The 27,817-nt window shown below is 50.2% G+C and overlaps 2 protein-coding genes and 1 pseudogene across 8 annotated transcripts in view; 1 reads left to right on the top strand and 2 right to left on the bottom strand.

Moving 5' to 3' along the window:
* The window catches only part of GRXCR2 (glutaredoxin and cysteine rich domain containing 2), a 200,013-nt gene that overhangs the window by 33,890 nt on the left and 138,306 nt on the right, over positions 1-27,817 (top strand). The gene's annotated exons all lie outside the window — the stretch shown is intronic.
* Positions 1-27,817, bottom strand: part of SH3RF2 (SH3 domain containing ring finger 2) — a 122,102-nt gene that overhangs the window by 31,654 nt on the left and 62,631 nt on the right. For 3 of the 7 annotated variants that reach the window (XR_014838979.1, XR_014838981.1, XM_021084960.2), the window contains exons 4-5: positions 26,433-26,528; positions 17,340-17,663 (exon numbers count right to left, since the gene is read on the bottom strand). Coding sequence is in view for 2 of the 7 variants with exons in the window: in XM_021084960.2 (XP_020940619.2) it covers positions 17,340-17,663; positions 26,433-26,528 (420 nt within the window). In the remaining 5 variants the exon portion in view is untranslated. Of the gene's footprint in view, positions 1-4,246; positions 6,068-10,502; positions 10,588-15,532; positions 17,664-26,432; positions 26,529-27,817 lie in introns of those variants that run through there. The other 4 variants (XR_014838980.1, XM_085014921.1, XR_014838982.1 and 1 more) reach the window with 3 other exon arrangements.
* Positions 4,368-4,983, bottom strand: LOC146405810 (fatty acid-binding protein, heart pseudogene; annotated as a pseudogene).

The following is a 27,817-nucleotide window of genomic DNA, read 5'->3' as shown; positions in this document are numbered from 1 at the left end:
ATCTGACGAGGAACCATGAGGTTGCAGGTTTGATCCCTGGCCTCGCTCAGTGGGTTATGGGTCCAGTGTAGGTTGCAGACGTAGCTCAGATCCAGCGTTGCTGTGGCTGTGGTGTAGGCTGGTGGCTACAGCTCCGATTCAACCCCTAGCCTGGGAACTTCCATATGCCGCAGGTGTGGCCCTAAAAAGACCAAAAAAAAAAAAAAAAGAAGAAGAAGAATTTGAGGAGCCCAGAAATTATGTGACAATGTCAACTACTTGGCATCCTCAGAAAGTTAACTTCCTGCCTATTTTTGTTGTGTCATCATTTTAAAAATTTCTCAAAGGAGAACGTATCAACCCCAAGGGACATTCTTAAAAAGCGATAAAGGAGTTCCCGCTGTGGCAAGTGGAGTTAAGAACCCGACTGCAGTGGCTTGGGTAACTACGGAGGCATGGGTTCAATGCCGGGCCTGGCACACTGGCTTAAAGGATCTGACGTTCCCACAGTTGTGGCATAGGTTGCAGCTGGAGCTTGGATTCAGTCTCTGACCTGGGAACTTCCATATGCCACAGGTGCAGCCATAAAATTAAAAATAAAAACAAAGAAAGAAAAAAAGATAATCACTCACCATCCCTCCACACTGTCAAAGCAGTTGCCTCTCTTTACTGCTTCTGAATTATTAAGTCCCCTTGATAAATGAAGGATTTACAGCCTGCGAAGCCATAGGATCTGGAGCTGTCATAGCATCCGGGAACACTGCCTGATACTTCTGTTGACAAGTCTGCCTTCCTCTTCTGGATTTTGTTCTGGGGGACCCTTGGGAGAATATTCCACACCGAGGCGGAGACCCCTGATGTGGTTGGTCACGTGACGGTTTTTCCTTCTCATGGGGTTAACAGGATGTGGCCCTCAAGTCCCCTGAGATCCGAGGGACCTTTCTCGAGGCCGCTGCAGGGATCTAGAGTGAGTGAAAGGAACAGTGACATTCCCAAAGCCGGGGCCCACAGCCCCTTTTCTGCATAGTGTGCTCGCGGGCTTTCTGAGATGCTGCAGAAATCAGGAGAACTTTGTCCACTACTGTCTCAAATTAGATTTCAGTAGTTTCAGTCGCTGCCCAGAGGGCTCAGTCTTTGGTGCCTGAAGGTTCAGCTGCCCTTGGAGCAAGCCCTCTACAGCTTTCTCCTGGCACCGAGTGCAGCGCCATCAGCTTGCGGCCCCAGGCGGTTGGCACCACTGATGCATCTCACCTTTCAGAGCACTGCATCTGACAGGAAATAAAGGGAGAGCACAGCCTTCCAGGCAGTCTCGGCGTCCTGGGTCGGGATATTTCCATCTCATTGTGCTCAGAAGGAATGAAACCAAGCACTTGCGTTAAGAGGGGGCTCCCTGATTCTGGCCCATCCTTAGAAAAACTAGAATTTTATTCCTTGTTTTCTCAGCCTTGCAAACGATAGCTCAGCCCTCAATAAATGTCCATTGTGTCTCCTTCCAGGAAGGCTGGCGTCTGAACCATGTGGGACAGATGTGAAGAGTCTTTCCTCACATTTCTTTCTTTCTTTCTTTTTTTGCTTTTTAGGGCCACACCCGCAGCATATGGAAGTTCCCAGGCTAGGGGTGTAATGGGAGCTGCAGCTGCTGGCCTACACCACGGCCAAAGCAATCCCAGATCCGAGCCGAGTCTGCAGCCCACACCACAGCCCACAGCAATGCTGGATCCTTAACCCACTGAGTGAGGCCAGGAATCGAACCCACGTCCTCATGGATACTAGTCAGATTCGTTTCCACTGAGCCACAATGGGAACTCCTTCCCCTTCTCTTGATGTTCCCTAGCTCAGCCTCTTCTTCCAGCCTGTGGATTCCCAGCAACTGTGGGTGTCATTTTTATGGAAAGAAGGCTACGTGCCACTGTCCATGCATTTTATCTAGCACACCTCCTGTGCCATTTGGAGAGCAAGGATTTGGGAATGCATGCCTGATGCCTTTGGATTGACAAGCGTTCTGAATGTCCCCAGCCTTGGGTGAGGCACAGTGAGGATGAGGTTGAAAGGAAGGCAGAGACCCCGCCCTTAAAAGGATATAATCCCACTGAGATAAGACGGGGGACACCAGAACAGATTTTGGAGATCACAGCCACCACAAAAGCGCTAAAACTCACAGCCTGCTTACGAGGGACCACCCATTCGGAGGCACCCTCTCAGCTCAGATCATCTTCACAACGCATCACAGGGCTAAATACTATTAATCAGCATCACCATTCCCATTTTACAGATGAGAAAATCATGGCCAAACCTACCAAAGTAATTTGCCCAAGGTCATAGAGCTGGCAAGTAAGCAGAGCTGGGGTTCGAACCTAAACCTCCTAACTCGAGAGCTGGCCCTTTCAGAGCTCCCTCTGGTATGTAAAGCAGCAGGTGCATTTTGGAGGTTGGATGGAGAGGCTGCAGGGCTGGAGGCTTCTCAGCCCAGGAGTCAGAGAAGGTTGGAACCTTCAGACAAGCCCTCTCCAGCTCTCTGAACCGTATTTGCCAGGTTGAGCCAGGACAGTCTGCCTGGTTTCTGGGAGCTGGTAGAGACACCTGATGAGAGATTTCTAGTCCTTTGTCTCCTGGGGGGTTCACGGTGCACTGTTATGGCTTTGCTAAGGCACAGGCAGGGCAACTGCAGCCAGACTGGGCTTTGGCTCTGTGCAGAGGCTTGGCAAAGCCTGAGAGAGATGAGCGGCTGCATTTGGATAGTTACACTTGATGCTCAGCGGGCCACTGGCCAAAACAGCAATGTCACCACACCCAGTGTCACTTTACCCCAACATGGCCATGGTGGAATGGCTGTCCTTAGGTAATAGTCGAAGTTTTCTTTTGTCTTAGAGTTGGGATCGGGGACTAAACATCATACTAACGATAGGTGAGCTTTGAAAACGGTGACGGCTTCCCCCCTTGCCTCGAGAACTCTGGGATGGGAGCTAGAAGCCACCTTGAAGATAGGCTCCTGGCGTCTTCTGAGCCTCCGAGAGGGGAAATGATATGCTTACGGGACATGCGGGATTTGGCGGCAGAGTCAGGTCAGGTCCCTGCTGGGAGATGCCATCCCGCCGTGGTAGCCCGTCCAAGCGCCTGGTTGACGTGACCTGTTTTCCGGTCTGGGTTTCACTCCTTTTCAGCAGATATTTACTGAGACTTCCCTATGCCTGGCTCAGTCCTCAGGGAACTTATTCTAGTGAGGGAGCCGGTGAAACAATACACACGAAAGAGAAAACAAGGAAAGAGACTAACAGGAGGGGCTGGCTTCGTAGATAGTATTTATGGGTTTTTTTGGCCACGCCCATGGCACGTGGAAGTTCGGGGGCCAGGGATCGACCCTGGGGCAGAGCAGCGATGCTGCAGAGCCTTTAACCCCTAGGCCACCAGGACCTCTGGAGAGTGTGTTTGATTCCCCGTCTTCTCACCTGGTTTGGATGACCTTGGCCGTGAACGTCGTGCAGGCCAACATGCTGCCCATCCCTTGCCCTGGGAAGGGTGCCTTTGTGGGGCCCTCAGCTTTGGGATAGGTCCTGATCCCCAGCAGCACACAGAAGGGATGGGGCCGAGAATGCACCAGCTGAAGGCATGGTTTTCCATGTATGGGAGGCCACAGTCTCGGAGGCACCGCTGGCTGGTCTCGTGCCCGGGGGTGCAGGTGTTTTTGTCCTCTGACAGAAGCCCTAGACCCTAAAGCACTAAAGTGTGGGCACACCCGGAGCCAGGGAGGGTGCTGATTAAGTGCAAAGTCCCCAGGCTGGCGAGGCAGGAGCAAGCAGGCAAAAAAATGAGATCAGCAGGGTGTGGCAGTGACACCCTTTATGTCCTTGATGTGGCCTCTGGAGAGAGCCCACCGCCCCTCACATGCACGCTTACCGATCTTCTCGAGCCCCCTTCTCTTTTCCTTTTCGCTTTTTTTAGGGTCGCACTCGTGGCATATGGAGGTTCCCAGGCTAGGGGTTGAATTGGAGCTATAGCTGCCTGCCTGCACTACAGCCACAGCCATGCGGCATCTGAGCCATGTCTGCAAACTACACCACAGCTCACGGCAACGCTGGATCCTTAACCCATCAAGCGAGGTCAGGAATCGAACTCGCAACCTCATCGTTCCTAGCCGGATTCGTTTCCACGACGGGAACTCCAGATCCCCGTTCTTTATTCACAGTTTCTTCATTCAGCTCCTCACTCTTACACGCCTTCCCTCACTACCCACTCCTTCCCGTCGCCTTTCTTTCATCAAGCCGCTCGGTCACTTGATCATTCAGCCTTGCTTCCATTTCTTTCTTTTTTTTTTCTGGCCTTGGCTGTTTTATTGACCTCAGAGCACCCTTTGGATGCAGTTAAAAAACAAACAAACAAACAAACAAACATACACAATAAAAACCAGAACTGTATGCAGGCTGGTGCCACCTGACCCCAAGAGAATATCCCCAAAGTGGAATTTTACAAAATGCCCGAGGAAGAAACGAGGCGACCTGGTGTGGAGCCCAGGAGCAGTTGATGAAGCATGGGGAGGTCATGCCCCTCTCTCGTAAGTGCAAGTGCCACCTGCACTGCCGTGGGTGTCAGGATGAGTTGCCCGTCATCTAGTTCCTGAACAAGCATTGTGTCTTGTCCATTCCACTTCTGCATGTGGACACGTTTGCCTCCATCCAGTGTCGCAATGGACTTGACCTTCCTGTCATCTGCTGCGGTCTCATCAGACGCCACTCCCGGCTGGAAGCTGACCTCTGCGCTTTTGAAGGTGCTTTGTGTTTTGATGGTGATTGTGTCCGCATTCACTTCGATGACTGTGGTAGGCTGCGTCATGTTGGCCACCTGCCTGGTGGCAAAACCCACACCAGTTGACTTCATGCAGTTGAAATTCTTGCTGCCCACTAGCTTCCAGATGCCCACGAAGGCATCCGCCATGGTGAGGCTGGGCGAGGCTGAGAAAAAGAAGGCAGAGCAGGCGAGCAAAGGTTCCGGGACTGGCCATCCATCCATTTCTTCCGTCTCCTGCTTGTTTACTGACTCACACCTTGGTCCCCTCCCTGGGTGTCACGCATTTCCTCACTCACACATCAACTCACATTGACTAGACATTTCCCCGGCCAGGCACAACCGGGATTCAGGCTGGAGGGCTCCGGGCTCAGCTCCCTTATCCTCCCGGAGGTCAGGGGAACAAGGCAGATGCCAGGACAAGGGGTGAGTTGACAGGTGTGCACTGGAGGCAGGGATGAGTGGCTGTCTGGCTTCCGCCGGTGTCTCCCAGACATCGGGAGCTGCCTCTCTGCTGAGTGACTGCAAGCGACCAGCGCACATGTTCTCATCTAGCCATTCAGGACCTCAGAAGTCACTTGCAACTACCAGTAGATAGTTGCATTGTGAAGGAAGAGGCCGGGCTTGGGGGCACAGCGGCAAAGTTTTCAGTCCCGGGCTGGCAACCTTTTTCTGTAAAGGATCAGACTGCAAACACTAGGCATTGTTGGACTCCAATCCTCTGTCACAGTCCCCACACGGTGAACGCGGCCACAGACGATATGGCAAAGAATGGTGCCACCAAGACTGAAAATGGAATTTCATGTAATTTTCGCACGTCATGGAATATTCTTCTGTTGACTCCCTTCCACCCTCAGCCCGTCAAACCTGTAAAAACCTTCTTAGCTGCGCCCCGTACAACTGAGGGCTGCATCTGGCTGGTGGGCTCTAGGGTGCCGATCCTGCGTTAGCCCCCCCACGCCTGAATACATGAATAATGGGTAATTTCCAGGTGCCAACAGTGGAAGTAGTCTGGGATGAATAGTCCTTCCCCGCTGACTGCTTCCTCTGCTAACGTGGAGAGCTGGGAGCCTGGGGAGGGCCTAACCCCAGGCCTAGGGCACGTGAATTTGAACTTCACGGGTAGACATTCTCCAGTTTCATTCACATCCTGCCTGGCTGAAACAGATGCAGGGGAATGATTAAAATCCCGAATGCTCTCGGGAGTTCCATTGGGTCTCAGCAGTAACAAACCAGACTAGTATCCATGAGGACACGGGTCCGATCCCTGACCTCGCTCAGAGGGTTAGAGATCCAGCATTGCTGTGAGCTGTGGTGTAGGTCACAGATGAGGCTCAGATCCAGCGTTGCTGTGGCTGTGGGGTAGGCCAGCAGCTGTGGCTGCGATTCAACCCCTAGCCTGGGAACTTCCATATGAACCATCTCTAGGACCTGCATCACATGTGTTTAGGGTTGGTCTTCCCTGTGCTTGCCCAGAAGTTGGCATGTAACAGGACTCAGTAAATCCTCACTGAACGAGTGGCACACTATGTTCTTGGTCAGGACAGTGAAGGCGGTCTCCACCATCCTAGTCGGTGCCAGCTAGGGTCAAAGTCAAGGCCAAGGCGGTGGGTGGAGCACACGCGCTCAGTTAGGCACCTTGAACTGAGCCCGGCGAGAGGGAAGGATTTGTTTGCATTTCTGACTCTGCCCTTTCTCTCTGCCCTGTCCTCAGCGTTGCCCTAGACTCAGGCATGAGAAAGCATGTCTTCCCTAGCTGCAATGTCTGGACAGAAACTGGTGTTTGCATTGCCCTTTGCACATGTAAGCAGGTTTCATGACGCATCTTTCCGCCAGGGCTTGATGGTTTTGGAGTGGGCAGAGACGGAGAAGCTGTGCTTTGCTGCAATGTCTGGACAAACTGGTGTTTGCATTGCCCTTTGCACATGTAAGCAGGTTTCATGACGCATCTTTCCGCCAGGGCTTGATGGTTTTGGAGTGGGCAGAGACGGAGAAGCTGTGCTTTGCAAATGCGGTACCCATTCCATTTCCTTGCAAGTTTTTCTTGCCTTTTCTTTCTTGAGAACATTATTTCTCGCCTAAAATAAAATTCCTGAAGTAGTAGCACAGGGTTGGGATAGGGGCTTGTATCTTTTCTTTCCATGAGAACAGTTTAAGGACACGCTCTTTGTGCCCTTTGTAGGAACCCTCACCTATGGAGAAGACCAGATTTTCAGCTATGCCCCACGAAAGTATGAAAGCAGCTAATCTGCTGAAAAAACCCCAGATGTACCCCTAGTCTAGGGTAGCCCCCAGACAACATTCCCTAGGATGATACAGAATCACTGAATCTTGGATTATGGGCCTGCCTGGGGATGGCAAACAAATAGCACACGTGCCTCCTTTCTACTCCTGTACCCAGACAGACATTGCTAATCAATCCATCATTCTTTCCCACCAAGCCTGGTTGCTGCCCCCAAACTGCTCCTAAGCTCCCACGGTGAACTATCAAGTTAGCATATGAGAAGCCCCCCCTCCTGCCCTTTGGATGGCAAAAGAGCGTCAGCTTAGGAGAGGGTCAGACCCAGGTTCTGACCCAAATCCTGAAAAGTACTTGCTAAGTAACATGGAGCCAGTTACTTGACCTCTTGGGGTCAAAGTTCCTCCATCTAACATGGAAATAATACCATCTTCACACAGGACTCACAGAGGCTGGTTTGTATGTAAGACCTTGGCACTAGGCCTGGCACCTGCTACCCATGCCGCAAAACTAGCTCCTCTTCCCTTGAGCTGAGCCGAGTGGAAAGTGGACCCGGTCCAGCAATCCAGCCGATGGACAGATCTGCCTCTCCAGCCCGGGCATATGCGACTCTGCACATTTCCAGTGACGGCCCTGGCAAGTCTACCCGTCCCGTCTTTGGGAAGTTCCGGTTTTCTCCAAAGCCCTTATATTCTCGGCATGTGTTTGGGAAGCAGGCCCTGCTCTTCAGAAAGGGCATTTGCCTTGCACAGACCTTAGACTGACTGCCATTTGTTCTGCCTTTACGGCCCGCCAGGCCCGGCCCCCGCTGCATCCTGCATGTCCGTGGTCCCCACCTGGGGCTGACTTTGACCCTGGGGGACATCTGACGATGGCTGGAGACTTTTTTTTTGGCTGCCACAACTGGCGGTGGGTGTTCCTGGCATGTAGTGGATGGAGGTCGGGGATACTGACAAACATCCTGCAGTGCACAGGACAGCCCCCACAACGAGGCGCTCCCGGGCCCCAGATGTCAACAGTGCTGAGGATGAGAAACCTGTGTGCGTGAATCTCTCATCCCACTTCCTAACAGGTCTGTGTGAGAGACGCTGTTAGCGAGTCCTTGCCATGCTGAGCCACAGGGACAGGGTCCCAGAGCCACTGAGGAATGCCTGTGGCCCCACATTTCTCTCCACTGCCCCCCCCTTTCTGTCTGCTCTCTGCTGCCCTGGACACCTCTTCTCTTTTTCTCTCGCCCTTCCATTTGATTTTGCTTCTCCTGTTTTTCCTTCTTGCTGAATTCTCCGTGTGTGTGTGTGTGCGTGTGTGTTGCAGGCCCCAGTGGCCTTGGGTATCCGCTACCCCGGTTCCTAGCCCTAGGGCTAAAGAGTCCTGTTGAATGTCTGGGGTGTAGGCCAGGCCGCTCCTTTTTTCACCCGGACAGGGCGGGGGCTCCTGAGTGGCTCACTCACGCCAGCATTAATTGGGCAGAACGATGATGCAAAGTTGAGCTTCTCGTTGGAGAAATGCTGAATTAAGGACACAAGCCAAGCAGCAGGGGGAATGACAGAACTTGCAGAACTTCTCTGGTCACCAGAAACCAGACAGGCTTTTCCCCAGAGGAGCTCAGGGAGCTCGGGCAGGGCTGGGACCTTGGGACCGCCTGCCTCGCCGTGCAGCAGGCCTGCTGGGGTTTGCCGGCATAACGCCGGAACAGAGACGGCTGGGGATGGGGAGAGGGTCTCGCTTGGCCTCCTTTTTTCACCTTCTGGCTTCCTGTACCCTTCAGGTCTCCACCCAAAGGTCCCTTCCTCCAGGCAGGCTTCCCTGATCTTGCCCAGACTCCCGTCATCCCCCTTCCTTCGGCCTCACTTTGCACGGCTCTGATCTTGCAGTCCGCTCTCTACACAACTTAGTTGAGTACTTGTTTTCCCTGCTGGTCTGGAGGTTCCATGAGCATACGAACCATGTCTGTCTTGGCTACTCTGGGGCCTGCGCCTGGTGCCCAGGGGCCCCCAGCACCCCTTTGTTGGCTGCTTCATTGGTGAGCTGTGCGGGGCAGGGGCACCTAAACCAGGTGAAAAAGCGACTGACAGAAAAACCTGGAAGGTACCCACAGAAGATGGTGGATACATGGCCTCCCTCGGTCTCCCCCTAGGGTTTCCTCCTTTGTCCAAAGTCTTTTCTTGGCTTCCCTCCTGCGAATTCCCCTTGGGGCTGCAGTTGAGGGCCTGAGCTGAGCAAGTACCGTTGCCCCTAGAAATGAGCCCAAAGCCCTATCTGCTCTGTTTCCAGAACCGTCAGCGCTGATCACGTGAGCCAGGGGGCTTCTGGAAGTCTGCACTTCCAGGCAGACTCTGCCAGCACCCTCTGAGGTGGGCGTCGTTTTCAGCAAGTGGACACAGGGGGTGGTTAGAGCTTCCTGACTTGACCCAGCGGTCCTCACAGAGTGGGCATTTCTTGGGCTGTTGCCTGCCACCAAAGCCTGGCCATTATTCCACGTACACGTATCACCTCATTTTATCCTCACCCCATCTGTTCCATTTCACAGATGGAAGAACAGAGGCCGAGAGAGATTAAGTAACTTGCCCGATGTTACACTGCTCAGAGCGTCTCACCCAGAGCTGGCTACCCCCAAACCCTTGTCATCCTCCACTACACTGCTTCTCCCTCGAGAGATGAGAACCTCTTTGTTAAAAAGCTCTTGGATGCGAGCTCTGCCGGACCCCTGCTGGGGCTGAGCAAGCTTTGCGGTGACCAGAAAAAAAACTGTCACGAGATGAGAGAAACAGTTCTGGTGTCCTGTACCTTCAGAATGTGCTCGTCAGTAACAGGGGAACATAATGCCCCACTAGGTCCATTTTATCAGTCCACACATGAGACAACTGGGACTGGGAGAGGCCAGGCACCTCCCCCAGCATCATGCTGGGATCAGGGACCCGATTCTGAGCCCACCTGGTGAGCGCCACCCGCCAGGTGGAGACGGCACCTGCCTTGTACTGATCATCGCTGCCGCTCCCTGGGACCCTGCGGCTCCGGGAGGAGGCATCGAGTGATGGAGTGAGATGACTCCTAGTTGCGATTCATTTATTTGAGGGGAAGTGCTAACTGTTATGAGGTTACCTCTTCCTGCCTCCTGCCTTTTACACACACAGCGGGCCAAGACCAGCCCTGTATCTGCTAGTAGTTGTGAAAAACACACCTCAGGGAGCTCAGACCGGAAGGGCCATCTAAATCCTGGAAGGTGTCTGGCTCGTTGCCTGGTTTAGGCCAGGGCCTCTCCTCCGTGACACCAGTGATGGTACATTCTGGAAGCTCTGCTTGGAGGCAAGCAGGTACGAGCAGTGGCTGCAGCTTGTGTGTGAGGGCTCAGGAAGCCCTCGCGGCCGCCTAGAGGGACCTGCCCGCTTTGCAGGCGAGGACGCCGAGGCTCAGGGAGGTAAGGAACTTTGTTCCTTGTCACTCAGTTACTAGGTGGCAAAGCCATGGTGTGAAGTTCTGCCTGACTTGAAGACCTTCCATTTCCTTTTTCCTTTTTTTTTTGTCTCTTTGTCTTTTTAGGGCTGCACCCGCGGCATATGGAGGTTCCCAGGTTAGGGGTTGAATCAGAGCTGTAGCCGTCGGCCTAGGCCACAGCTCATGGCGACGCCAGATCCTTAACCCACTGATCCAGGCCAGAGATCAAACCCACGTCCTTGTGGATATTAGTCAGGTTCGTTAACCACTGAGCCACGACGGGAACGCCTAAGACCTTCCATTTCTTTTTCCTCTGCAAGGAAATCCAACAGCAGCTCTCATGGGTTCCCGCAGCATTTTCAGTACTTAGTTTCTAACCATCTTTGTGATGGTTCAACCTCATCAAATCCCTCGCGTGCGGATTTATGTTCCTTTCCTCTTCTGGACACGGAAACACAGACGCAATCCATAAACCCCAGTTTGCAGAAATAAACTCATCTCCTATTCCCACAGCAACCCTGAAGCCCAGTCTTCTCCAGGCTGGAGAGACCAGGTATTTTCCTCCTGGTCCCAGCCCAGCTGTGGGGAGCTGGTCGTGGGGAGGGGTGGGAGGGGGAACACGGCTGAGAGGCCGGCCTGAGGGCACTGATGAGGCCATAACCAAGGAGACGGGCTCAGACAGGCAGGGGAGATGAGCCAGTGGAAAAGGGGGTAGCAGATCGGTGATGGCAGACAGGCCAGGAGAGAAGGCACGGAGGGAGGGAGGGACGGATGGACGGACGGAGAGCGAATGGACATAGAGAGGGTGAGGCATGAACCTGGGATGCTGAGGGCCTTTGGTATGAAGGTGGGGAGATCACTGTGAAATAATTTCGTTAAAACTCACAGGAGAGGATCTTACCCATATCAGCTCTTGGAAAGTGGTATTCCATCTTAGAGAATCTTTGCAGCTTCAAAATCTTCAGGAGGAATGATAGATCGGGAAGGAGGGCATGCTGCAGCCTCACATGGATGCTCACGATCGGCACCGCGTGGGTGGTAGACAGGAATGTGTTATCGCGGCAGAGATGCAGCCAGTAACACCCAGGATGTGGACAGTTCAGTGAGACAGACCACGGGGCTTCTCTTTTACATGTCCGGGGCAAGGGAGGGAGGGAGGCAGCGAGAGAATAAGGATGAACGCAAAAGCGAGAGGACCCGCAGCATAAAGGAAATCTAATAGACATCTCAACCCAGCGCAAGGTGTTTCATCTCATTTGGACGCCATTCAAACCAATCATCTTGTCAACAACATTTCTAAGGCAACTATGGACATCTGAACACGGAATTGTAGGGTCGTTAAGACCGTATGGTCCATTTTCTAACGTGTGATAATGGTATGATGCTTAGGTTAAACTCTTAAAGAAGAGAACGCTCACTGAACTTTCTAAAGAGAGACTGAGAGGTGTATGGATGACATGGTATAATGTCTGAGCTTTGTTTCAAAACAACACAGCTGGGGGCAGGCTCACGAGGGCGATGTAACTGAGATCAGACTGGCCCATGAGTGGGCATCTGCTGAGACGGGGCGGCAGGTACAGGAGGGTTCGTTAGGCTCCCCTCTTAACTCTTAGGGATGTCTGAACATTTCTTGCCTAAAAAAGCTCAAACAATTTGCAGGAGAATGACCAAAGAGAAATCCTGCAACGGACTCCTGAGAAATTTTGCCTGCCAACATCTTTCATAGTAACAACAGTAATAAAAGCGAAAGCCGCACACTCTACATCTTTCCATTCTCCTAACGACCTTATGAGGCGGGGATTATTCTCGCCTTTTTATTTTTTAGTGGAAACTGAGGCTTAGAGTGGCTACTGACTTGACTTGTCTGAAGCCTCACCACTGGGTTGGGGAAGAGGGAGGGGAGTCTAAGGCTGGGGTGGTTTCTCCTGCAGGCGACACTGCTTCTCTGGGCGGCTCCTGACAGTGCCTTCCCCAGGGCATCTGGCTGAGCAGAGCCTGGCACAGGCCCTCTGGCTCCATCCTGTGCTTCTGTTTACTTATTTCCCTTTCAGGTGTCTGCAGGGAACTTCTGCTGTAGCATTAACTGATTATGAGACAGTGCAAGGGGCTGTCTCCATCCAGGAGGTACATTCTTGAAAATCTGATAAACATATTGCAAGCCCCTGTTAGGCTCCATAGAAGGTACTTTGGGGGCAAATACCAATGACGTGGAACAGACAACTTCTAGGGGACAGGTGTCCATATGATGGAGCCTCCCCACTTTCCACCCTCAGCCGTCTGGGTTGCCAATCTGGTCATTTTCAAGAAAGCTCTGACAATCTCATCTGTGAGCAGGGATTTGTTGCGTGAAAATTGTGAAGATAAAAGACATTTATATTGGGAGATATCAAAATAAGATGAGCGTAGGATACGTTTATGTCTATAAATTACCTTAGAGAGAAGATTAGCTCAGACTCTTAAATGTAAATTAGCACTGAGAGTATACCCAAAGGGGGAAAAAAGACCGTATTTCTCAGTTAAAAACTGTCTCTCGTGGTGGTCCTGGGTACCAGAAAGTCGGGGTGGGAGACTTTACAGAAGATGGAGTTAAAGGGGCAGCCTGGAAGGGGAATGGACTGAAAGCTGAAGCTCCTAGAAATTCCTTTATGCAGAATATTTCAAAGGAGAGTTGGCTTTCTAGACCTCAAAACTCCCTACGGTGTGTGACGGCTCGTCTTCCCAGGAGCCTGAGAAAGATGCCTGGACTTGCCGTTATCATCTGGGATGGAGGAGGCGGCCTGGGGAAGGGGGGCCTGCCCTTCCCCTTCCATCTCACCTCTTCTGCTTTCTGGATAATCAGAGGCGGGGAAAGGCCTTGGTAATGATATAAGTGAATCAGAAGCCTCTGTTTTTGATTCTCGAGGCAAAACATGTAAACATTTCTCTTGGGGTTTTGGAAAGTCAACAGCAAGATCAATGAACAAAGAGCCACCCCTGCCCTTAATAGGTTTTCAGTCTATGAGCTTGGGGGAAAGATACACATCCGGTGCGCACAGGACACACATCCCAAGTGTAAACCAGGTGGTGTGGACACGGCACAGGTGTTAACTCTGCAGAAAGAGGGGGCAGCAGTTGCCTTAAAGAAGTGGTGTGCACACAGGGCTTTGGGTTCTGGGTGTGACTGTGACAGGCAAACCCACCAAAAAGAGATTCCAGGAGGACCGGCATTGTTTATTCCACCCACCAGAGTTCCTTGCCCAGAATAAGGCAGCTCCTATGCTGGGAATGGGCACAAAAAGCCAAGAGGTGGCCTGGAATATACTGTGCTCACGATGTCAAGCAGATCGCTGCAGCGTGTGTGTGTGTGTGTGTGTGTGTGTGTGTGTGTGTGTGTGTGTGTACACTCATGTGTGCATGGGGGGCAGGGCTGGAAGGGGAATGGTAGCCAGATCCAGGAGGGTCCAAACTGCCTTAAGTCACTGAGGGAAGGAGGCACAGATCTGCCCTCAAGTCCTGGGTCTCTCGCTAGGTCTGGAACTTTGGACGCGTTGCCTGATTTTTCTGTCCCAGTGTGTCAGAAATGGGCATGAGGAGTCTGCACCGAACAGCTTGAGAAGGGTCGTGATGTCTTAAATCATCTCTTACAGTCTGGGGGCTTTTGGTGACCACTCTAGAAACGCCAGGTCTCTCTGCTTCTGAGGACCGGGGGGAACCGCCGGCGGTGTGGGGAAGAGATGATTGGGTTTTTAAGAGGCTGTTGCGGAGGCCACGATTCGGAGGATGGGGGGCGTGAGGGGCTGCGGGGCGAGGAGCAGAGACTGAGCAGGGCTCTGGGAGACCAGGAGGAGGCCGGGGCAGTGATGGGGACACGGCTGGGGCAGCAGGGACGGGATGGATGGAAGCAGTGGCCCTCGGGTGGCCAACTGCGCTGGCCGGGGTCAGGCGGTGCTGGGCTGCGTGGCGGGTCCCTCCCCTGGGTCTCGATGCAGGACGGGGGCTGGGGGAAGCCCCGGGGGAAGGGGAGGAAGAGCTGAGTCCCTGGGAAGGGGGAACATGCGGGGGGAACAGAATGTCTTAGGAGGGCTAGTGCTCCAGAAAACAAGGGTGCCTCGCAGTTCCATGCATGTGGGCGACAGTGGCCAGTCCAGGGTGGGCCTGGCCACCGCAACTTCCCTTGGAAGGCACCGCGGAGGGGCTTCTAGCTGTGTCCCATGCAGCTGGCTGTCCTCCTCCTGAGCATCCCTTCTCAACGGAGGCCAAGGGATCATCTCAGGACTCCCGGAAGGGCCAATTGCATTGCCTCTGGTCCCCTCGCCTAACCTCCTCCAGCTCGCTTTCCTCGGAGCTGACTCACAGTCTTTGGGTCCAACCCTGAGCTGTTTTCAGTCCAGAGGTCATCTTTGAGGTCGCTCCCTGACCTTCTGGCCAGATGGGGCAGGTGGTTTCCCACAAGCCCGTGACATCAGGAAAACCAAGTTCCTTGCTCCCCCTTTTAAGACCCCAAGGACAGCTGCCCTCATCAGCCTTTCTTTAGAGATATTTGCACAAAACCGACTCCTTACTCAGTCTCTACAGCCCTCTGTCTAGTTGGTGGGGCCTGAACAGGCTCTAAAGGGCTCTTCTCTAAAAAATGTTTCTGAACTTTTCCCACCTCGGTCACAGAAAGACTAACACCCAAATATTCAAATACCCGTCTTCCAGGGAACGTGAGGCAAAGCTAAGGACTGCCCTCTCCTCTGCTGCCACAGCCCTTCACTCGCCCCACACATGCCCTGGTTAGGATGTCTACCCGGGACCAGTGCTTCTGGGCTGCACTGCCTCCCACCTTCAGAGTTTTTGCCAGGTCCACATACCACTAGTACCTGTATTAAGGTACTGTCCTTAGAGAAAAAGCTCTAAAATTTTAATCACGTGTTACAAATTTTTTCATTGTACCTCTGTGAACATAATACTGGTAAGATATGGATAGGTTCCTGTCGTGGCTCAGCCGAAATGAACCTGACTAGTATCCATGAGGACGTGGGTTCGATCCCTGGCTTCATTCAGTGGGTTAAGGATCCGGCATTGCCATGAGCTGTGGTGTAGGTTGCTGATGTGGCTCGGATCCTGCATTGCTGTGGCTGTGGTGTATGTAGGCCGGCAGCTACAGCTCCAATTCAACCCCTAGCCTGGGAACTTCCATATGCCTTTGGGGAACCAACGTACAGCTGAGCGAGCTAGCCTCGGGGTCCTGAATGTGGGCTGTATTTCAGAGATGTACGTCTATACAGAGACGATGGTTTCAGAAAATTTCTGCTAGCCTTCTGCTTAACTGTGAGTCACTAGGTTTGGAGTGTGTGCATGTACATGTGTGCGTAGGGGGTGTAGAACTTTGGGCCCAGAGTGTGTGCATGCTTGTAAAAAAGTGTTTGGGGAGTTCCCTGCTGGTTTAGTGGTTAGGATTTGGTGCTTTTACCACCGTGGCCTGGGTTCAGTCCCTGGTCTGGGAACTGAGATCCCCTGTCAAGCCAGTGCACGCTGTGGCCAAGGAAAAAAAAAAAAAGCATTTGGAGTGTGTGTGCAGGAAGGGAATTACATGGTTTTTTTTAATGTAAGGAGAGGACAGCATAAATATGGAGGGGAGAGCATAATTGTGTGTGTGTGTGTGTGTGTGTGTGCAGTGCAAGTGGCGGGCAGAATTCCATCAGCAGCAGCCTCCTGGAGCCGCAGACAGTGGGATAAGGTATACAGTGCTGCAGGTGACTGTTTTCCTTTCAGAGCAGCACATGGGTCTTTGAGGAGCCCTTGACTTTCTCCTCCTCCTTGTCTTGTTAAAAAGGGATTAGAGTCCAATTAAGTCATTTAATCCCAAGGTAGAGACGCAGGTTGAAAAACAAGATTCACAGCTTAAAAAAAATGACATCAGTGCACGTTGAGGTCTGTCCTTTCAAGTTGCCACCTGCACGGTTCCAAAGCGTGTTTTTCAGCAGAATACCCGACACGCTCTTCTTAATTACGTTGCCTCATACCGCCCACCCTTCATCTTTGCAAGTACCCTTCAGCCTAAATAGCCTCCTGCTGTTAGAAGCACTTCTGCTCCTGGACTGCTGCAGCTGTCCCTTGGCTTGACAACGCAGTGGCCGGGTTTCATGATAGTAACAGTCGCATTCATAATAATAGTATTAAGAGCTAGTGCTTAGCGGGTACTTCATATGTGCTGGGCATTGTGCTAAGCACTTTATATCCGTTGTCTTATTAAATGCTACATACAAGAACACCCACAGCTGGCTTCACGCACGTGTGACATGTGTAGTCACACGGGGCTCTGTGCTCAGAAGGGCCCTTCAGTTGGGGGGATGCTCCACTGCGGCCGTCTAGAGATTCTTAATCATTTTCGACCTGCCTTTTCATTTTTCGCTGGGCCTCGCGAAGTAGGCAGCTAGTCCTGAAAACAGCCAGTGACCCACAGTTTCTTCTCCTTCCTTTCCATGAGATGCCTAATACACTGTCGGAGGATGCCACACGCCTGTCCAACGGGGATCCCAGCACACAATGCCATTATTTCTTTGGAGGGGGTTCTCTGGGGGACACGAACTCTGCCATGGCTCTCGGCATAGGAGCGCCCCTTCTCCAAGCCTCAGCTTTCCCATCTATAAAATGGGGGTAACGCCACCACCACCACCCATGACACCTTGCTCCCGGGGTTTTTCAAGGATAACATGAGATCACATAGAGACCTCCAAGCCTCAGCTTTCCCATCTATAAAATGGGGGTAACGCCACCACCACCACCCATGACACCTTGCTCACGGGGTTTTTCACGGATAACATGAAATCACATAGAGACAGCTGGCACACAGTGACGCGAGTCATCATCAACGCACTGTGAGCGCTCAGAGGGGTGCGTCATCTCCCCAGCGGCCCTGCCCTCCCCGGGGGCTGGTCCGTACCTGTCCCACAGCGCTGGCAGAAGCATCTGCTTCCTCCGCGTGCTGGGTGATCACAGAGGGGTTGCTGGAGCTGACAAGCACCGGGCTGCTGATCTCCACCGTGTGGCGCCCGGACGGCGCATGCACCACCCTGTTGAGCGTGTTCAAGGCTGTCGTGATGGAGAACTGGCCGGGCCCCTTCCTCCCGGAGCCCGGGCCCCTGCGGAGCGCAGGCGCGTGGGTCGCTTTGTCTCTGGCGGGTGAGGGCACCAGGGACAGGCTTTTCGTGTGGGGTGACTGACGGCCTCTGTTCTTCTCTAGCAGCAGTCTTGCCGTAACGTTTGGCTGAAAAGACAAAAGGTCTGATGAGACTTGAGGTCATTCTGGTCTCATGTGAGCCGCTAAGTCCTACCCAGGCTCGTCTTAAGCCAGCTCAGATGCCACCACCTCAGGTGCCACTTTGCGGTCAGCTTCCCTCTTTTAGCAGTAGGTCCTCAGTCCTTTGCAAGATCAATCAATTCTCACACTAGATTGCAACGTCGGTACCACTTTTGTGCTGAGGTCCAAGGAAGTTAAAGTGCGCTGTGATGCTCTTCCCCAGCTGACTGGAGTCTTCCTTGGCCTGTTTCTCTCACCTCACCCGCCTTCTTTACCTGGGGGCCCTCCTCTCCTCCTTTAGCCACCCCTGAATCGCCCCTGGGGTGGCTCCTTGCCCTTCTCAGTGTGCCTGCAGCCCCTGTGTTTTCCCACTCCTCACTGGCAGCGTTTCCTGTCTGTGCCTCCACTGGACTGCTGGCTGCCTGACAGTCCACCTGCTTACACCTCCTCTCTGCTGTACCCCAGAGCCTTGGAGCCAGAATATAAATCCATGCAGGATCTGCATCTATACGCTAAGACCGTCTTTGACTACTTTTATTTTTTATTCATTTATTTTGTCTTTTGTGTTTTTTTAGGGCCTCACCCGTGGCATATGGAGGTTCCCAGGCTAGGGGTCCAATCGGAGCTACAGCTGCTGGACTACACCACAGCCACAGCAATGCCAGATCCTTAACCCACTGAGCGAGGCCGGGGATCGAACCTGCAACCTCATGGTTCCTAGTCGGATTCGTTAACCACTGAGCCACGACAGGACCTCTGATGACTTCCTTTAAATACTTCTAGCTCATCACCATTTTCTCTTGTCCTGTACCTCAGTGGTGTGCCAGTGCATCAGAAAAACAAACAAACCGTCCACCCCATTTGTGGAGTTTACCAATCTCTGGGTGGTAAATATCCACCAACGGTTTAACCGCTGGCTAGCAAGATTCTTGACACCACTGCAGCCATCTCCTGCCATCGAGTTCCAGCACAACCACTGACGGCACTGACTTCTGAATACCCTACCCACCAAAGGCCCGGCGAGTTCAATGTCCTCAGAAGTAGGACATACGTTGACAAGAGGGTTTGTGCGAATAAACCTCCAGGACAATTTCTAAAATTTCCCTCGTTATAACTGTCCCCAGTTGCCCTTTCAAACTGTGCCTCGTTCTAATCTGGAGAGTCAGCTAGAGAGGTACGAATTTTTCAAAATGGTTGATTTACAGTGTGTTAATTTCTACTGTACAGCAACGTGACTCAGGGATACATAGATGGATGTTCTTTTTCATATCCTTTTCCATTATGGTTGATCGCAGGATACTGGCTATAGTTCCCTGTGCTATACAGTAGGACCGTGCTGTTTATCTGTTCTGTGTAATAGATTGCCTCTGCTAATCCCAAACTCCCAGTTCTTCCCTCCCCCACTTTCCTGTTGGCAACCACAAGTCTGTTCTCTATGTCTGTGAGTTTATTTTTGTTTTGTAGAGGTGCTGATTTAAGTCATATTTCAGATTCCACATATAAGTGCTATGATACGGTGTTTGTCTTTGTCTGGCTTACTTCACTTAGCATGATAATCTCTAGGTCCATCCATATTGCTGCAAATGGCACGATTTCATTCTTTTTAATGGCTGAGTAATATTCCATCTCTCTCTCTCTCTCTCTCTCTCTCTCACACACACACACACACACAAATACCATGTCTTCTTATCCATTCATTGGTCAGTAAGAACTTTTCAGTGACAATGTGAGGACGATTAAGATGATTAATACAGTTTAGATAGAAAATTCTACAGAAGATATTTCTGCCTAAAGAAACTCATAGTACTGTGAAAAGAAAGGGGTATTACTATGTCCACTTTAAAGATAAGAGAGCTGAAGCCCAGAAGGGGTGACTTATAAGTGGCAGAGCCAGCAGGTGAACAGCCAAAGAAGAAAATATCAGGCAGCAGTGCGTCAGAGTGACCAGGGGAGGTGGCTACTTCAGATCAGCACGGGTAGGGGGAGGAGCGTCAGAGATGACCTGCTGAGAGGGTGACATTTAAGCTGGGGCACCGATGCCAAGAAGGAGCCAGCTACGTGAAGATGGGGATAAGAACACACTAGGCAGAGCAACTCTAAGCTGGTGGAAAGATCCTGAAGAGGGGGAAAGCTCAGCCTGTTCGAGAAGAAGATGAGAAAGATCAGAAAGAAGGGTGGAACAGAGCAAGGGAGGAGCAGGAGGTAAAGAGGAGACTGGGGGACAGGCAGGAGCTGGCTTGCAAAAGGCTGGGAGGCTTCAGGTTTATTCTAAGTGTAACAGGAAGCCTCTGGCAGGGTTTAGGGACGAGAGACACGACCCGATGGATGCTTTTAACAGCTCGAGCTACGGCTTGGCAGTTTCTTTCAAAGTTAAACACAGACTTAGTGTCTAACCCAGCAATCCCACTCCTAGGTAAGAGAAATGAAAACTCAGGCTCACTTAAAAATTGGCGTGCAAAGGTTTATAACTGCTTTATTCCGGGAGTCGCCAACACCGGGCAACAACCGCAGTGTCTTTCAGTTGGGGAGCAGATCACCCAGCTGGCACCTCCGCACAGGGGAATGTGAGTCAACAATAAAAATGGACACTACAGTGACACGCGACAGCACAGATGACTCTCAGAGGCACTGGCTGAGTGAAGGGAGCCAGACCCCCATGGTTCCAGCCTGTGTGACTCCGCTTCTGCGACATTCCGGGGAAGGAAACCTGCAGGAGGGAAGACGCAGGAGTGGTGGCCACGGGCTGCGGGTCAGGAAGGAGCGGACTTCAGCAGGGCAGCCTGCCCTGCAGATTGGGGGTGTGTGTGTGTCAGAACTGTTTTCTCTCTTGACAGTGGCGTGGTTATACTGTCTGCATTTATCCCAATGTAGCGACACCAAAAGGAGCAGATTTTACCGTCTGTTAATAGAAGTAAATACATGCAATGCTCATTTTGCCTGCTGTTCAGAAGGACCAGACTGGAAGGAGGCAGATCAAGTGGGAAATTAGTCAAATCGTGGAGTCTTTAAAAAGTAATTTATTTTATTTTGTATGGAGGGGTAGTTGATTTATAATGTCATGTTAATTTCTACTGAACCACAAAGTGATTCAGATACACACACACACATATTCTTTTTTAAAAAATATTTTTTCCCACTGTGGTTTATCATAAGATGCTGAAGACAGTTATGCTCTACGCTGTGCAGTAGGACCTTGCTGTTTATCCATTTGACAGTTCGCATCTGCTAATCCCAGACTTCCAATCCACCTTCTCCCAGCTTGGCAGCCACAGGTCTGTTCTCTACATAGTTTAGGCCCATTCTGCTGGAAGCTTGGATTAGGGATAATGTCATATGCTCCCCAGAGCACCCATCCTGCCTTCGTTCACCCTCTAAGAGGACAGTATACACTTTCTGACTGAATGAGTCAAGTTCGTCACGATCATTCCCAGAGACCGTGACGTCGGCTAATTTGTTTCTGCCTCCACCTGACTGTTCTGGCCCCAGGTAAGCCCCACCGTGGGCGTTGCCATCAGCAACACAGGCAAAGGCCCCGTGGGGACTCCAGGTCTCCTCCGTGCTCTGCCAGAGTGGTTAACAGCTCCGCTGGGGACGGAACACGGAGCTCTTCAGTTTGTACCCACTCATTTGAAACAGTATCCTTGAGGTTCCCTGGGCTAAGTGAGGTTCATATAAACCAGGCAGGCCCCACCGGAGAAGCCCTGACAAGAACCGGGGCACGTAGGCTCAGCGTTTGTTTTTAACCACCTTTTGTCCAGGTGCAACTCAGGAAGTCCAATGATACATTAACAAGAAAAATCCTGTTTATGCCAAAACCCAACCCACCTCACTCTCAGCAGACAGCTCTCCTTCCTTCCTATTGCTTTGCGTGGCGCTGTTAATTCAAAACTTACTTAAGGAGCTCTGAGCAAGTGCAGGTCTTAATGAAATGATTGGACTCAAAATTTAAGGGCTGCTTTCATAGGCTCAGCTTGGAGTTCAAGTCATTTTTGAAAATCAGGTTCTAGACTCGAGCAACCACTTGATTATCTTTCGCCCTCCTAGCAATTAGGAGAGCAAATGACGCGATGGCTAGTTCGATGATGATCTTGAGGGTTCTTGTAATCACTAACATTAGAGGCTGAGTGGTGGGGAGAGGACTCACAGGAATAATCATTCAATATAGAAGTTTTGGAAAAAAGGATTTCAGAAAGGCATAATAAAATCAGGGGTGCCTTCCCCCCGCCAGAGCTATGAGGAAGCTTCTTGAAATAATGCATAAGACCATGCAAGCTCTAATTGCACACATTTAAGCACCTCCTGTGGATCCCACCATGGATTAATTGTACTTGACCTCTGTCCTTGGAGACTGAACCATTGTCTCCCAATCATCATAATTGTTCTTGAGCAAATTTGCTTGATCTGGCAAGAAGCCCTGCTACTGACCTAGGCACACAAATCAGAAAGTGGGGCATGATTCTTGGCCACACCCTCTCCCTTATCTCCTACTTCTGTCAACCTCCAAGTCCTATGGATCCACCTCCTAAAAGGTTCTGGAATCTGTCCACTTGTTTCTAGTCGAAGCCACAAGCATCCTCTAACTGAGCCAGGCGGTAGCCTTCTAATTGGTCTTTCTGCTCCTCCCCGCCCCCCACATTATTCTTCTCGCTGTAGCCAGAGCAATCTTTAAGAATCCCAAAGCTCATGGAGCCACTGCCTCATTTTAAATCTTTCAGTTGCTTCTGTTGATTCCCGGGTCAAGTTTGAACTTGTGATATGGCAGAAACAATGGAAGCAAATCGTTCATGTAGTGTCCACACTTCTCAGCTGACTTCAAGGCAGGTGGGACTGTTGGACTGGTTCAGGCCAATGAGCTATGAGTGACAAGTGTCACTGAGCTGAGGCCTTGGCTGATGTGCACCTCACTCTTCCTCTTGGAAGAAGCCTAGGAAGTCCCTGTGTTCTGGATGGCCTGGCTTCAGTTGTCTGGTTTCTTGGTGACTATGTGAGCACAGCCTCTCAGCATTCTGTGCTGAACATGTAATACAGGTGAGAAGTAACTTTTTGGGAGTTCCCTTTGTAGCTCAGCAGGTTACAAATCCAGCTGATATCTATGAGGATGCAGATGCAATCCCTGGCCTCACTCAGTGGGTTAAGGATCTGGCGTTGCTGTGAGCTGTGGTGTAGGTCACAAACAAGGCTTGGATCCCAAGTTGCTGTGGCTGTGGTGTAGGCCAGTAGCTGGAGCTTGGATTTGACCCCTAGCCTCAGAACTTCCATATGCTGCAGGTGTGGTGCTGAAAAGCAAAAGAAAGAAAAAGAGAAAGGAAGGAAGGAAACTTTTTCTTGATGAAACCACTGAAACTTGGGGGCTGTTTGTTACCACAGCATAACCTAGCTCATCCTGACTAATGCAGGAAGGTTTACAAGTGCTCTGTGGTCCATGTTCCACTTGCTTCCTTGGCTTTACTCTCTAAGCTCCAGCTCTAATAGTCTTTTGGTCCTCTGGGTGCAGCACGTTTCCTCATCCAGCTGGTCTTTTGCACACATTTTACTTCTCTTCCCTAAAACACTCTTCCCTCCATGCTTACCTAACTCCTGATCATTCGTCGGGTGTTGGCTTAAAATGCACTTGCCAACATTCTACCTAGGTAGGTGGCACATCATACCCTCCCTGCCCCCAACAGTTGCCTCTCCTTTGCTCTTTGCATCATTTTTGTCACATATATAATTACTTCTTCTTTTTTTTTTTTTGTCTTTTTTTAGGGCCGCACCGCAGCATATGGAAGTTCCCAGGCTAGGGGTCGAATCAGAGCTGTAGCCGCCAGCCTACACCAGAGCCAGAGCAACGCAGGATCTGAGCTGCGTCTGCGACCTACACCACAGCTCATGGCAACATCGGATCCTTAACTCACTGAGCAAGGCCAGGGATCAAACCTGCAACCTCATGGTTCCTAGTCGGGTTCATTAACCACTGAGCCACAATGGGAACTCCTATAATTACTTCTTAATGTCATCTTACAATCTTTGAAAGTTGGGACCCTTATCTGTCTTGCATCTTTAGAACTTAGTGCAAGACCTGACACAGCAGGCCCTCAGTGAAAAAATGAGTTCCATCAATGAATATATATTGACGACAGGGTCACTTTGAAAGGTTTGTTCTCTGAATTTTTTCCTAGTTAGCCTGAGGATGTCCCAAATAGTTTTTCACTCATTTGCTTGTCAAGATAATTTTTTAAAAAGTCTTATTGAAGTAGAGTTGATTTACAATGTTGTGATAATTCCTGCTCTACAACACAGTGATTCAGTGATACATCTACGCACATCCGTTCTTTTTCAGATTCTCTTTCCATACAGATGATCATAGGATATTGGGTAGAGTTCTGTGCTGTGCAAAGCAGACTGTCAAGCTCATTTTAAACAAAGTGCCTGCTCTGTCTTGGGCTAACTTATGAAGTACAAGCCACACAACCTTCATTATGTCCAGAGAAGAGAGACAACTGAGTGTTTAACTGGTTGCTGGAATTTTATGGAAAAAGTAAATTTATGGCTAAGCTTCATAAAATGAGTGCAGTTGAAGAAGTAGAGAGTTTAGGTGAGTGTACCTGGAACGGGCTTCAGCAAGAGAAAAAGCACTATTATTTAGGAGACATAGTAGGAAGACCAGCCTCTCTGGCTTCACCCTCTTTTTCTCCTTGCATTTTTCGTCCCTCCCATACAGCTGAGTAAAGGGTTACAGGGAACCCTGAGAGCTGGGCCGTGTTCTGGTCAAACCATCAACTTCGGCGTGCTTTTGCTCTTAGAATGGAAAAACTAGTTCCTTCTTTCCAACTATGCCTCCGTCCTGTTTCACCTCACCTCCTGGAGGGCAGGGAGCATACTTTTTGCCTCTCTTATAGCCTGGCACTGCTCACTTTTAATGCTCTATGCCTGGTGAGATGGCGCTTCTATTTCAAATAGCTGGAAGATGGAGCTGTATGCCTGCCCAATAAATAGAGTTAAACGATGAAACCTCTCTTTTAAATTTGTGATGACCTGCTTCAAGGCAGGGTGAGGCTAACAGCGAAGAATTTAGGGGCTATGGGTTATGTTATTACGCTGGAGAAATAGGTAGATAGCCTAGCATGTGTTCTTTCTTTTTTAAAAAATTAGACTGAAAATTAACAATAGGAGTGGTATGTGCAAAGCTCTGAAGATTTAGAAAATATGAGTCTGCAGAAGAAAGTGAAAATCACGTCACCATCTGGTGATCATTACTGTTAATATTTTGGTATCTATTCTTCTAGTTCTTTTTTTTTTTTTTTTGTCTTTTTGCTATTTCTTGGGCGGCTCCTGCGGCATATGGAGGTTCCCAGGCTAGGGGTCCAACCGGAGCTGTAGCCACTGGCCTACACCAGAGCCACAGCAACGCAGGATCCGAGCCGCATCTGCAACCTACACCACAGCTCACGGCAACGCCGGATCCTTAACCCACTGAGCAAGGCCAGGGACCGAACCTGCAACCTCATGGTTCCTAGTCGGATTCGTTAACTGCGCCACGACGGGAACTCCTATTCTTCTAGTTCTTTATGTATTTATATATACACACATGCATTCATAAAGCTATTTTCAAGCAGTTAATTTTGGGGGGGAGGGGGGCTGAGCTTGTGGCAGATAGAAGCTCCCAGGCCAGGTATCCACCCTGTGCCACCGCGACAACCCAAGCCGCTGCAATGATCATGTCAAATCCTTAACCCGCTGTGCCACACGAGAACTTCATCAGACATTTAATTTGTTTTTGAAAAACCGGTAAAAAAACACGTAACACCACTGACTGTATTAACCACTTTTAAGTATACAGTTCGGTAGTGTTGATTATATTCACATGCTTGAGAACCAGAACTTGGTCTTCTAAATCTGAAACTCTACACCCATTACATTTGTTTTCCTAAATAATCAATCACAGACATCTTTCCATGACACCAGATACCCCATGAAATGGAATATTTTCCTTTAACATTATTTTTAATGGTTAGGCATATTTCCAAAACCAAAGTTGTAAAAAACCAAAACCCTTATTGCTGGATATTTAGATTTGATTTTTCACCGCTGTGCATAATGCTATGGTGAACATTTTTGCTTATTTTGTATATATATCTTTGCACACTTGGTTTTCTATCTTTTATTTTTTCTATTATAACTGATTTATAATGTTCTGTCGATTTCTGCTGTACAGCAAAGTGACCCAGTCATATATATATGTATGTATACACACACACACACACACACACACACACACACACACACACACACACACTCTTTTTCTCCTTCATGGTCCATCACAAGTGACTGGATTCAGTTCCCTGGGCTACACAGCAGGATCTCATTGCTTATTCACGTCAATGCTATAGTTTGCATCTACTAACCCCAAACTCCCAGTCCATCCCCCTTGCGTACTTGTTTTACTATTTCCTTCTAATGACCTCTCAGGTGTGGAATTAATGACTCAAAGGAGATGCACATTTTCAACATCCTTGATAAGAGCTTGGGGTTGGGGAGGAGAGACAGCCTCAATCTGATGGGTCAGCAGAATGAACAGGCCCAGCTTCCCACACTCTTGCCACAGATGGGTGTTATTTTCTAGCATCTTTTCTCCCAGGACTTTAGTTTATTCTAAAACAAGCTTCATATCCAACAGGAACTGTTCTCAGGCATCCCTGCAGCACATGTCTAACTCTGAGGCAGCGCGAGTCAGACGTGGGCCTGGTGCTCACGTACCTCTACGAACAGGATGGGGAAAATGCCGACTTTATCTCCTATCTTGCCTTCCGCCCAGTTCTCATCCACCCGGCTGATCACAGTGATGATATCGTCCTGGAAGACAGAAAGTCTCCTGGTCAGCCGTGATTCCCAGTTCTCAGGTGCGCTCGGCGGGCACCAGCTTGTAGTGCAGACGGGGAAAGGGCAAGGAAGGTGACTCTTTCCTGAGTTATGTACAGAATCTCCCACTAAAATGATCTCTCCCCATAAGGGGCAGTATTTGGGTCGCCAAGACCTAAAGAGGAGTAGAAATAATCTGGAGCATCATAGAATCCAACAGGAAAGCATGGAAATGTCTCCAGTTTCCCATCACCAGCAGAATCTGGGCTTTGCATTTAAATCAATCTGATGGAGAAATCAAGGTGGAAACCACGGGGACAGAGGCGCTTGGCTGAGCAGAAGGAAGAATGAATTGCATTCTGATTTTGAACTCCTTTCAGAACCTATTCAGTTTGGAATGTATCAAAAAGGTGGCTTTTCATGCATGTTTTTCTTATTATGAAAGGTTAAATGTAGATTCGTAGAAACATTTGGAAATACAGATAAGCAAAACAAAGGATTCTATCACAATATAGATAACTACTGTTCACACCTTGGTTAATATGTTTTTTCCCCAAATTCTTTTCTATGAGAATGAAATAGTCGTAGAGAGAAACACTAATTTTTAAAAACTTTTCCAAAAAAATATATAGGCATACAATAAAGTACATATATTTTAGATGTAAAGCTTGATGAATTTTTAAAATTCAGTATATCTACAAAACCCCTATCTGAAGCAAGAAATAGAAAACATTTCCAGGAGTTCTCGTTGTGGCTCAGTGGTTAACGAATCCGACTAGGAACCATGAGGTTGCGGGTTCGATCCCTGGCCTTGCTCAGTGGGTTCAGGATCTGGTGTTGCCGTGAGCTGTGGTGTAGGTCGCAGACGTGGCGGCTTGGATCCTGCGTTGCTGTGGCTCTGGCGTAGGCTGGTGGCCACAATTCCGCTTAGACCCCTAGCCTGGGAACCTCCATATGCCGTGGAGCGGCCCTAGAAATGGCAAAAAGACAACAAAAAAAGAAAAGAAAAGAAAACATTTCCAGCACCCAGGTGGCTTTTCTGTGTTCTTTCCTACCAGCTGGTGAGAGGTCACCACGGCTCTGACTTCACTGTCTACTTTCATTGGGCCTATTTGGTATTTTATACAAGGAAAGTCATGCAGGGACACACTGATCTTTCACTTAGTATCATATCGGTGACACGGTTCCATGTCCACACCTGTTTGGCCCTCTGCACCTGAGGACTCAGCTCTGATCCGTCTGATCTCTGCCCCTCAGTGATGGAGATGAACCCAGATCGAAAT

The sequence above is a fragment of the Sus scrofa genome, chromosome 2 (assembly GCF_054392235.1).
Source record: "Sus scrofa isolate SSC_HxYL_T2T_F1_AM1 chromosome 2, Sscrofa_HxYL_maternal_Yorkshire_Landrace_v2.0, whole genome shotgun sequence".
Classification (NCBI taxonomy): domain Eukaryota; kingdom Metazoa; phylum Chordata; class Mammalia; order Artiodactyla; family Suidae; genus Sus; species Sus scrofa.
Note: the sequence above shows the minus strand (reverse complement) of the source record. Positions and strands in the feature narration are given on the sequence as shown.